A 12,924-nucleotide genomic window follows, 5' to 3' on the forward strand; every position below is an offset into this window, starting at 1 on the left:
ATTTCAATACTAAATTTACACATCCAATGGTATAGCATCCAAAATCTTAAGAGAAGTTGAAAGAGCTACAGGAAGACATAGAATGCAAAACTCTACTAGTGGAAATGGCTTAACAAACTATGGTATATGCATGTCATGGAACACTATTGTTCTATTTGAAACCAGGAGAGATGGTTATTTAGGGAAGCATGGAAGGATTTGCATGAACTGATGCTGAGGGAGATGAGCAGAACCAGAAGAACATTGTATACCCTCACAGCAACATGGGAGTGATGATCAACCTTGATGGACTTGCTCATTCCATCAGTGCAACAATCAGGTACAATTTTGGGCTGTCTGCAATGGAGAATACCATCTGTATCCAGAGAAAGAATTGTGGAGCTTAAACAAAGACCAATATTACCTTTAATTTAGGGAAAAAACCCATTATCTTCTTATATAATTTTGCTATCTCTTACACTTTATTTTTCTTCCTTAAGGATAAGATTTCTCTCTCATACCATGGAAACAATGCAAAGACTAACAGACTTCATTCTGTGAGGAGTGGGGGGGGGGGAGAAGCAAGAATGTGGGGGAAAATTGTAAAACTCAAAATAAATGCTTGTTGGATTGGAAAAAAAAGAGATACATTAGAAGAGACTTAAGAGTCAAAAAGAGTTAAAGGAACTGTACCATGGAGAAAAGAAGATGTAAGATTTTTAAGATTTTTTTTCTGAATTAACAGCATTATTTAAAATAAAATTCACTCTGCACTCTTCTGTGCTTCCAATTTCTCCAAATTTATTAGTAAAAAGTTTAAGCAGCAGAAGGTATTTGTCTTTATGTGGTTCTGAAAAATAAATTTCATTGTCCAATTAAGAATCAGGAACCAAAGGTGAAAAAAATTCTGGGACATTGTTCCATATTTTAAATCAATACTGTTGCCTGCAATGGAAAACACTTTCTAGTCAGAATTTCAGTGAAAATTGATACTTGCCAAATTCTTAAATATTAAAAATATGGTGTAAATCTAAAGCACTACAAATGATTGTTTCTGTTGTCTCATGTTAGGATCTAATTTCATTTTTTTCTTATTGAGGGAAACAATGTTAGATTTATTTCCCAGTGATGTGAGAAATCAAAATATGAACACATTAATTTTTTCTAAATAAATTAAATTCTTTAACTCCCTAAATTAAGCACCTTTAAATTATGTATATTGTCCACTGCATACTAGATGCTCTGAAGGTGCTTAAAATTCAAATTAATTGATGTTTAGTAAAGTAGGCTAAAAATGTGTGAGTCAAAGCCAAGGCAAGAAAGAGGTTTGAATGACCTTGCTCACTCTGTTTTCTCTAAGGCTTGCTTAAATAAGGAAGAAACATTGCAGCTAACAAAACAAGCTTTTTTTCCCCTATGAATCTTAGAAATAAGGAATTATATACCATGAGTAATTTATTTCCATGGAGTGCACAGGAATTCTTAAACTTTAAGGAATAAGTATTCTCATTTCCTATTATGACAGAGAATAGAACTTTTAAATAAAATCAGAAGAAAAAATAATGTACTAAGAAATGCAAAAAAATCCAAAAATACACTTCCTTCTTTGATAAAATATTTTATGTGAAAACTACTAATTTTTAAGAGTTGAGAATAATGATGAAATTCATGTTGGTAATAAAGATTGTTCTCTTGATTTTAAATCAGGATTTTAAGATAAGGTTAGAAAATACTGCCCCAAAATCATAAGAAAATTGAGGGATTTGGGCCTCAAAACTTTTGGTTTGTTCTGACTTAATCAACTGGCTATTTGACTACTTAGTTTTGACTTAGATCAATTGGCTATTTGACATTGCCAATATTTTGGAAATAAGCTGATATAAAAGAAACATTATACAAATGTTCATGGAACAACAAAGTGAAATATTTTCAAATGAACAAAGTTCCACTTTGATTATTATTAAAATCATCATATTTTTGTATGTAAGTGTGGGGTTCTGAGAGAGAAAGGGGAGGAGAAAGTGAAAAGAAAAGGAAGAGAGAAGGAGGGAGAAAAGAAAAGGGAGGAAGAAGAGAAAGAAAAACCCTTTTGTTATTAATTTAATAAAAAGAATGTGTGTAGAAGTAATAATATTAATGACATTCAGAAAAGCAGTAAGTACTTCTATATTCAGGCAGTTTCTCTGGCAGTTTTATTGAAATAGTATGGAATTTTGTGCTTTCTGGGGCAGTCTAAGGTACCAGCCTGCAATCAGTCCCTTAAGTGATCCGTACCTATTGCTCCCCCTACTCCTCATCACAGAAAAATGTTAAGTTTTACCCATTTTCCCTAAATCAATGTTTTCTTAACCCTTATTTCTCATAACTATCCTGAGAAGAAAACACAGCAAATAATAATTCCTAAATCAGTGTTTTCTTAACCCTTATTTCTCGTAAGTATCCTGAGAAGAAAACACAGCAAAAAAAAGAGAAACATACAGACACTATAAAAAAAAAATCCTTAGTATCTCTGAACATTCACCTCACCTCTTTGTAAAAGGATAATATTATCTGGATGAAAGCACGTGCCTGTTTGCATGACCTGTTTCATATTCATTAAAAAGCCTGATGCTAACCAGATGCTCCACAACCATGTCAAATTTAATTTATTTCCAATTTCTCAGACTCTTCCACAAATTCAAGCAGCATAGTCACAGCCATTAGCCCATTGAGTCAAGATACATCATTGAAGGAATGTAATTGATCAGGCAGATAGATTATGGCACATGGCTAAAACTCCCCTAAGCAGCGAGGTGGCAGAAAGCCAGGGATCAAATACAGATGATGAAATGGCCATTTCCATTAAGGGAACATCACATCACAGATATTAATTAGGCGGCACTATAATAAAGTAAAGTGGATTTAAAAAAATGTGCTGCATAAAAAAGTCACCCTGGCATGTCCTTAGCTAACAATGCCAACATCTCAGAAGCTAAGCATGTTAGCAGTTCTACAAACTTTACTCCTCGTTTGTTAAATCCACAAGTAAAACATAATACTCCCCAGATAGCACTTTCAGTATAAAGAAGGGTGGTCAAGTTCAACTCATCTTCAAAATGTGGGAAAATTTTTAATTATTTCTTACCCTTGACAAAATTATTACTGGAAGATACTCTCTGTCATTCTAAGATTTTTGTTACATACCTATGTCAAATGAAATGATAAAGAAAAATTTAAGCTATATGTCTGCACATAAATAGTTAACATTTTGCTAACAAACTCATTAATGTGCAAATATACCCTTTTGTTCCTCTACAGAAATCTTTTCTTCTAATGCCTCAGTTATGGCCTGGAGGTAATGCTATATTTTAACAGTTTGCAGGCTCTGATAGTCCTACAAAACTAGGGATCTGAAGATGTACTATAAGCCTAAGCATTCAAGCCACTTTTAGAGAGACATCAACAAAAGGCTGGCTGCAAGGTAATGAACTTTTCAGCTATAGCCATTCACAAAAACTATCTAAGGGGTAAAAGGGGCTTCAAGTGAGTGACAAGAACAAAAATCATAGATTCTTAAAAAGATAGATTCAACTTCCACAGTAATTAAAACCTGAAAAACTTTGGTCTACAATTAAAATCCCTGAATAATGAAAGGCCATAATAACGCAAACATCCATGAAATGAAAAGATTAATATACCCTACTTCTTTTTAAAAATAATTGACACAAAAAAGTTTTCTACTCGCTAAAGGTTTCAGGTAGGCAGATCTTTACATTTCTTGTAACAGAATGTACTAGAAATTTAAAGTATTTAGTCATTCAATGAATAAACATCAACTTCTTGATTTTCTAATTTTCTCTTCCTTCACACTTTCCTCCTTCTTTACAATTTACAGAAAGATAGATGTCCATATTATTCCAAGAAAATGGCCACTAAGCCTAGTGGGCAGCCCAAATATGGATAAGAAGTGGATGACAAAGTTTATTAAACCTAAGTAAACTTTCATCCTCCTCACCTCTTTAATCCCAAACAAAAAACTTTGATAAAGCTATTTCAAGACATTATCTGTTACAAGACAAGACCTTACCAAAGTAGAAATAATCACTAGAGAAGAAAGAGGTCCAGGAAAAACAATGCAATTTCTAAGAACAGAATACCCTGAAGTTGGCCCCACTGACATTTCTGTCCAGTCTTAGGAAAATCACTTCATTTCTCTTTGCTTTCCATGCTATAGGGTACAATAGTGATCTACTAAAAAGATTTCACAGGAAGAAATCATTTAAGAAATTATTTTGCTGTGGTTATCAAAATGATTTGGGGTACCTAAGGGCAAAATCCTTTGGACAACAGGTGATTTTTAGGTGACAAAAAAAGAAAAAATTTAGAGAAGGACAAACTAACTCCCCTGAGGGTTAACACATGATCTAAGGTACAATATGATTTTGGGAGAACCAACTGTCAATATAAAATGTCCAAAGCCAGTCCTCTAAAGAGTACAGGATTGGCTTTGCTATAGTCCTTGTTTCATCTTTGGAAACAGCTCCATTCATGCTCACTGAAATTCTCCAGGGAATGGGCTGTCTCTGTTGTGTTTAATGGAAGTAACAATATTTTTTCCCTCAGACAATTGCTAAATCTAATCTGATAAAATGGGATGGATTCCAGAAGAAATTGGAAAACTGCTTTTGTAGAAAATAAAAGTATCAACTAATGATGACTGATTATGGCTTTTTACTTGAAGACTGTTTTTTTACAATATTCTTCAGTAAAAGGCTTAAAATAGCTAGGGTGGATAGTTAGATGTCTCTTAGGGAACTCTAATAAATGACTTATAGGTCTTGTCAGCTAGCAGTTGCTCACTTTTTAGCTGATAATTCACTCCCCCCCCAATTCTATGATATATTGACCATCTCCTTTGAAAAGGGGTTTAAATGGATAATAAATTATTACAAATCACAGTATTAGATCATTTTTAACCTCTGACCTAAAAACATAAACCTAGCAAAATGTTTTAGACTCCATAATTAAACAAATACAAACTATATTATTATGCTTTTTTTCTTTAAGAAAAGATAAATACCTGAGTTTGGCAATGAGAGGAAAAAAACCAAAAATATAACTGACCTATTACTTGTGTCTCTTGATATACCATATAAAATTGTTTGAATTTTTTTTAAATGTTATAATTTTTACACATCATCTTTTAATATCACTTTGGATTAGTTACAAAATTAACATTCACAGACTGGACTGTCAAACCTCTAAATATGTTACCCATTTCTTACAAGTGCATCAGACAATTTATAAATAGCTTATTACTAATTCTCAAATCCAAAATCCACAAATGTAAACTATGTTATACCACATATATGGAAAAGTTCAGAAAACAGTTAACTGAAATAATTTATTCAAACTCTGAAGTAAAGATCATAACAATTTTCAGAGTTCAAAAGTCTGAGGCTATGAATAAAGGATAGATAAGCCTCATGTCAATGTCAGAGAGCAGTTACAACCTTGACTTTTATCTCTATTGTTTGTAACAGGTCTTCATGAAAACGGAAAAACATAACATAAAGACTTTGCAGAGTATGTGTATGAGCACTAACCTGTGATGATAAGACATTCATTGTGATCCAGCACCTCTGTGATGAGTCGTGATACAATCAATTCAGGGTTGATTAAAAATCTGATTTCTTCCTGTACCAGCCCTGCACTGGTTACACCCCCTCCAACAAATCGATTAGCAAAATCCACCTATTAGGAATAATGCAGCTAGTTTTATATGCATTTAAAGGCCTCAAAATTCACATCAATAAAACAAACTGCTTCTAAGGACCAATCCTCATCCTCCCTAAAAAATAAAAAATTTTCAAACCATAAACTTAACCATGGAGGAAATATTGCAAAAAGTAACAAATGAGGAAGGTTTTTCTGAAGATTTAAATAAGAATATTCTTTTTCACTGTGATTAGCTAACTTACTTGTTCAGTTTTCAGGATACCTAATCATTATAGAGCAGAAAACTAAGTTAAAATTTGTCTGTAATACAGGCTCTATTATAAGTCTCTATTTGGGCACCAGGAACACTATACAGAGTGGTATTTTAATTGCAAAATTTTATTTCTGTAGGAAGTAAATATAGGTATTTGTAATTTTATCTCCATATTTTCCTCAATATTCATATATATATATGTATGTATTTTACATGATTTTCACAAATTATAGCTTTTTGTATCAAACACAGCAATCAAATGTCTCATTGTCTTACAGCACTTTTAACTTAGTGACTGTTCTTCATTCTGTACAAAAATCTTATAAGAATTTTTGCCTTGCTTAAAGTTAACTTAAGATACCAAGGTTTGAATGAATATTACAAACCCTTAACTACCTCCGACCTAGAAAGAACCAAGAAGTCATTTATTGTCAAAACAAAAACCAAATGCATTATTTTTTAAGGTAGTTCATGGCTAGGGGCGGCTAGGTGGCACAACAGATAAAGCACCAGCTCTGGAGTAAGCAGTACCTGGGTTCAAATCCAGTCTCAGACACTTAATAATTACCTAGCTGTGTGGCCTTGGGCAAGCCACTTAACTCCATTTGCCTTGCAAAAAAAAAAACCCTAAAAAAAAAAGGTAGTTCATGACTCTTTTATGGGAATAATGCTCAAAAACCATAAACAAGCTTGAATTATGTCCTATTTCAAATTAAATAAAAAAATCCTAGTTGTTAATAGTATCCATATGATAATAATAGCTGGTATTTATACAGTGCTTTAAAGTTCACAAAGGGCTATATAAGTATCTCATTTTATCCTCCCAACAACCCTAGGAGGAAGGTATTATCATCATCATCATCATTGCTGCCATCATCATTATTATCTTCATCATCATTTCAACCTAACTTCAGATATAAGGTATAATTTATTTTTGCTTTTTCTATTCTAATGAGCAATTTAAAATAAAATTAGAATTTTAAGGTTTTTAAAAAATAACTACAAATCTATTTTCAGTAGAAAAAAGGTTGTGAAGGAACAAACCAATGGGGCAACTGAGGAATGGTAAAACCACAGCCTTCTACGCTAAAGGGAGCATTAGAAAAGGGAATACTGAAAAATAACCACATCCTAAACTCTTGAAATTAGACATTCTAATTTCCTAACACACACATACACACACACACACACACACACACACACAATTCATGGATTCATATTAGAATTTTTCCTCTAATGCTTTATATCAAGTCAATGCTGAAAGGAAGATAAGTATTTTGCATTTATTGAATCTCCTCTTAAATATAAATTTGTAACAATCAACAAATGTTTATGGTTCAATTATAAGATGTATAAGATGCCAGCTTTTCTCTACATGGTTAATAGTCTATGACAATGATTATCTGGTGGGGATTAAATTTTGCTTTAAATAGAATAAGGTACAGGACTGTCAGAAAAAGAAGTTTGCAACCAGTTGAATATATTTTGGTACAAATTGATGAAAAAAATTTATGATATGCACAGATCTTTTTTTGAATAAAAAGACAATCCAATTTTGCATAGAAATCACCACACTCAACACAAGAGGTCCGATTTTTTTCTTGAAATAATTTTTAAGATACTTTCAACTACTTATAAAAGCTATTTTAATAAATTTGAGACTCCTCTAATTCAAAAATATGTACAGCACAAGAAAACAATATGAATACTTCCATATGGTTAAGTGAACTATTTTCCAAGTCACTCTTGTCACTTTTCAGATGGCTAATTACAACTTAAGAAACAGAAAGGAGTGACAATTGTGCTAAGAGAGTTTGCTGTTATTGTCATTCAACTAAATGAAATTTATACAATATACAAGATTTGCACCACTGTTTTCCTCCAATGTGGTAAGGAGAGCTGTAGTAGAAGCAATTAGGCCAATCTTTTAATCTACCTTCATTTCATCTCAGGGTCACACATGAGCTCCAAAGACTCATTCATCTTTAATAAATTCCAAGGAAAATGGAAAAATCCCAACCCCCAAATGTTAAATAATTCCTCTTTGAATTGTATTGCAATAAAAGGTCAGCATACCTGGGGTGCTAGTTTGCAGTTGCTTCATTTATTTCAAGTGGCATGCCTACCAAAGGAACCTCATATCATGAATATAATCTAATTCTTTTCTTTCATCTCTTTATTACCACTCAGATCAGGACCTCTCCAGGTCATACACAAAGATCTGTTCTGATCTATTTATCAGAATCTTGACCCTCTAATTGAACATCTCCAACTTTTGAATCTCTTGCCTCACTGCCCTACAGCAACTCATTCCTTTCCAAACTCCTTCTGGACTTTCCCTTTATCAAGGTTGTCACTTCTCTCATGCTGTATTAACCATAGATAGAGGAAGTTGCTGCTCTCTGCTGCCCAAGTCCACTACACAGTAATGCTATCCAACCTCACCTCCATCTTCACCATTACCCATTAATGCTTCTTCCCTCCCCAAATGACTTGCTTTTGCTTCTCACAGCATTTATTTCAAACTTAGCTCTTCATGACACCTATATTACCCTTTCAGCAGAAGACATCATCTCAGCTTTACTGAAGAAAACTGAAGCTTGTCTTCTCCTAGAAGTCACAGTTCTAAGCACCCCAGTATCCTCCTCCTCGTCTTCTTTGTTCCAGTCTCAGATGAGGGAGCCCTAGCCCTTGCCAGTGCCAACTTCTCTACTTATGACTTTGATCTCATCCTAAGAATATATACTTTAATCATACCCTCTTTAATTTTCATCCTCTCTATATCCATTGGTTCCTTTCCTGTTGCCTTTAAATGTCCAGATCTCCCCATCCTTAAAATACTTTCCCTAGTCCTTCAAAAGCGATCATACAACAACTTCCTTTCAGAGTATCAGCTATTTATACTTACTGCATTCACTCTCACCTTCCACTCACTCCCCAACTTAATGAAATCTAGCTTCCAACCTCACCACTTCACAGAAACTGCTCTAAAATAACCATTATTCTCTTTACTGCTACATTAAATGATCCTTTCTTTGTCTGCATCCTTCTTGACTTGTCTGAAGCATTTAACATTACTGACCATTCTCTCCTCTAAATTCTCTTCCCTGGGATTTCATGACTCTGTTTTGTTGTGGTTCTCTTTCAATCTGTCAGAAAAATTCTTCTCAGTCTCCTTTACAAGCTCATGATCCATGTTCCACACCTGATGTGAGATGGCTCTTTAGGGCTCCATCCTGGGTTCTCCTCTTAGACAATCTTGGAAATCTTATCAGTTCCTGTGGATCCAATTGTCAGCTCTTTGCAGTAGCCTAAAAATCAATAAAACTAGTCCTCCTCCTAAGCTCCAGTTCTACACTCCCAACTACCTACTGCATATTTTACCTGCATATCCCAAAAGTATCTCAAACTCAAAAAACAAAAACAAATTAAAAAATAACTGAATTCACTATTATCAACCTCAATTAATTTTTTCTTCCTAATTTTTCTGTTTAGGGGCACTATCAATCTTCCACTCACTCAAGATTTGTAAATCCTAAATTAACTAAGAGGCAACACAATGCAGTGGATTGTCATGGAGAACACAAGACAAGTCCGAAAGATCTAGGTTCAAATCCCATCTCAGACCTGTGTCAAATCACTTGATCACTCTGTGTCCGTTTTCTCATCTGTAAAGTGAAAGAGTTGAACTTGAGAGTCTAAGGTCGCTTCCAGTTCTACATCTATGATCCTGTGATCCTCAACTCTTGTCTCGCTAACCCCCTTCTCCATATGCAATTCATCACCTCACCTGGTTCAGCCTAACTGGTAAGTATCTCTCATATCATTCCCCTTCCTCTTGCTCCTGTCACAACCATTCCCCACTCAATTCCTTATCACTTCTCTCCTCAGGTTCTCAGTTTTTCCCTTCTCTAATGCCAATCTCTACCCAGTTACAGATGGATATTCCAAAGCACAGATCTAATCATGTTACTCTCCTACTCAAGATTTGATGGCTCCTCACAACTTTTAGGATTGAACAAAAAGCTCCTCTACACAACCCTAAAAGTTCTTCGCGATCTGGCTTCAGCTTACCTTTCCAAAGGTGCTCACATATGAATGCTACCCATCCCCCCCATTCTATGCGCCTATCACACTGGCCTCCTAGCTGCTTCCCAACACTCCATTCTATCTCCTTGCTGTGCCCCAAGCTTGGAATTTAATTGTGGATCCAATTGTCACCTATTTCATTACCCTCTATATCCATTGGTTTCTCCCCTGTTGCCTTTAAATGTCTCCAGATCTCCCTTATCCTTAAAATATCTACCCTTTCAAAAGCAATCGTATTATAGCTTCTTCCTTTCAGCTACCTCTGCTTATTGCATTCACTCCCACCTTCTACTCACTCCCCAACTTAATGAAATCTGGCTTCCAACCTTACCACTTGACAGAAACTCAGCTCCACCAATTATAATCCTTTGCTCCAGGCAAGATGTCTTTCTTGACTCCCCCACTGTTGGTCCATCTTTCCCAATCACTCTGGATTTCATTTGTATATATTTTTAGATCTTATCTGGGAACATGGAGAATGCAGCCTTTGATATCATGCAAGCTCCTTGAGGAAATGGACCATCTGGGGAAGCTAGGTGACTCAGTGGATAGAGCACCTGCCCTGGAGTCAGGAGTATCTGAGTTCAAAGCCAACCTGAAATATTTAATAATTACCTAGCTGTATGGCCTTGGGCAAGTCACTTAACCCCATTGCCTTGCCAGAAAAAAAAAGACAGGAGGGGAGGGGAGGGGAGGGGAGGGGAGGGGAGGGGAGAGGAGAGGAGAGGAGGGGAGAGGAGAGGAGAGGAGGGGAGGGGAGAGGAGAGGGGAGGGGAGGGGAGGAGAGGAGAAAAGAAAGGAAAAGAAAATGAACCATCTCCTGTTTATTTTGGAATGCCCAGCACAAGTATAGTGCCTAACACTCGGCAGGCCCTTCATAAAAGCTTGCCAGTTCATTACAACTTGAAAAAAAGGATAGAAAAGGTTGATGTTGTGGACAAGTAATGATGAGCACCAGCTTAGCATCAATAATTAAAGCTGGCATGTCAAGAAAAGAAGATGAGATATGTGGTCAAACATATTTAAAAAAGAATTCTCAAATAATAGTTCAGATAGCTAGGTGTTACAATGCTTAGAGCATTGAACCTATAATCAGGGAAGAGCTGAGTTAAAATTCAGACAAGTCACTTCCTAGCTTTGTGACAGTGTGGGACCCTGGTGGCTTCCTTTTCTTCATTGGTAAAATGGGATAAGAAAAGTACCTCACTATCATGACTGGTGAAAATCAAATGAATCATACCTGTAAAGTGTTTAGCACAAAGTAAGTCTATGATGATAATGATTATTAACTGCTGGTTGAGCAAAATACAAAGAAAAAGTGATTAAAAAGTGAACATGTTTTCCCTCCTTATAGTATATTAATTTTAATTAATTCTAAAAGGCCATTTTTAAATAACCAGTCTCATCATATTAACTAGAAAAAGAACACAAAAGGGGACCTTTAATAAAGCCATTAAATTATGCTCAAATATCAACCTCCATTAGTCCTTTACATTAGTCTGACAGAAGATCACTGTAAAGCTGTGCTCACTCCCTAGTTTCTTTCCTAAAACCAAGCACTCACCAAGTATCTAAGAGCATGGATTCTTGCTTGAGTAGGATTTGAACTAACAGGCCTCTGAAGGCCTTTTTAATTTGGAGATTCTGTGATGATGTGATTGTACATTCTACGGATGTGGAGAATAGAAGCCAAAATACACACTCATCTCTCAACTGTGAGACTGTAAAAATGAAAAGTTCGCTGATATCATAAAAATGATAACCTACATGGAGCATTTTGAATTGCAATTTTCCTTTCCCAAAGTTAAGACAATAATACAGAGGAAAGGAATATGAATAATTACCATGAAATAAAACTAAATCAATGTCTTTAAAAAAAAAGAAAAAAGACAACAACAAGAAAAGTATGCTCCCTGTTCAAAATAAAACAACTGCTAGATATGGGAGAGGTCCCCCTTATCAATCTGTTTTAGTTGACTGGCTCTCAGACCAAAACAAAGCCGTCCTCAGATGAGGAGCATCTCAATCTGGACAACAGCTGAGGCAGAACAACTATGGAGAAAAACGAAGAAGAGCTTGGTGACAACTTGTCAAGATTATACCCTTGAAACATGGTCCCCTGCTGTCAGTCTACACTCATCGTCTGTCTGCACTGAGAGGCAGAGGCTACCCAGATCTCAGGCTTTCTGTCAAAGGCTTTTCTGAATAGGCACTGAGGAGAAACACAGAGGGTGATCTGGCCAGTATCAGCATTACAAAGGCTGTCAAAATGACTCATTTTGTTGTTTTATTCAGTCATTATGCTTCACAAACTGAAAATCAACTCAGGGTATACAAAAAAGAGGGCAAAATTCCTTCATTCGCTGTAGATCGCCAAAAGATAGGAACCAAAATTCCGTTTCTGTTATTATTCACCTACCTGTAGCATGCCTTGTCCATTTCCTTCTATGGTACCTTCATAAGTTACGTGTAACCGAGTTAATTTTTTTTCACACCTACAATTAAAAAGATTTTTCCTTTAAATCTGTAGAAGAATTTTTCACTATATGCAAAGGCTCTACTACCATGTTTTTGTCTTTTTTTTCTCCTTTTTAAAACAAGTCAAATGGTATGTGTGGAGAGATTCAATAAAGCCCACATGATTTTCTCAGTGGTTCAATTTTCATTTGTTTGCTAATTATATTTTTCTTTTTGTTGAAAATGTAGGCCACAGAAATACTGATCTACTTTATTCCTTTATTCATAAGGTTGCTAAATTGACTTACTGCCTTTAAGTCATCCAGAAAACATAATCATTCTCCCCTTTCATAAAGAACAGTCACTGACATGTTTACCTAGGCTGTATTTAAATTAAAACCAAAGAACGTTTGAATTCTGTCACATGC

The 12,924-nt window shown here is 35.2% G+C and overlaps 1 protein-coding gene across 1 annotated transcript in view; it reads right to left on the bottom strand.

Moving 5' to 3' along the window:
• PARG (poly(ADP-ribose) glycohydrolase) overlaps positions 1–12,924 on the bottom strand; it is a 118,870-nt gene that overhangs the window by 31,522 nt on the left and 74,424 nt on the right. Inside the window, exons 12-13 of the mRNA XM_074233141.1 lie at positions 12,459–12,534; positions 5,565–5,712 (exon numbers count right to left, since the gene is read on the bottom strand). Coding sequence (XP_074089242.1) covers positions 5,565–5,712; positions 12,459–12,534 — 224 coding nt within the window. The remainder of the gene's footprint in view (positions 1–5,564; positions 5,713–12,458; positions 12,535–12,924) is intronic.

The sequence above is a fragment of the Macrotis lagotis genome, chromosome 4 (assembly GCF_037893015.1).
Source record: "Macrotis lagotis isolate mMagLag1 chromosome 4, bilby.v1.9.chrom.fasta, whole genome shotgun sequence".
Classification (NCBI taxonomy): Eukaryota; Metazoa; Chordata; class Mammalia; order Peramelemorphia; family Peramelidae; genus Macrotis; species Macrotis lagotis.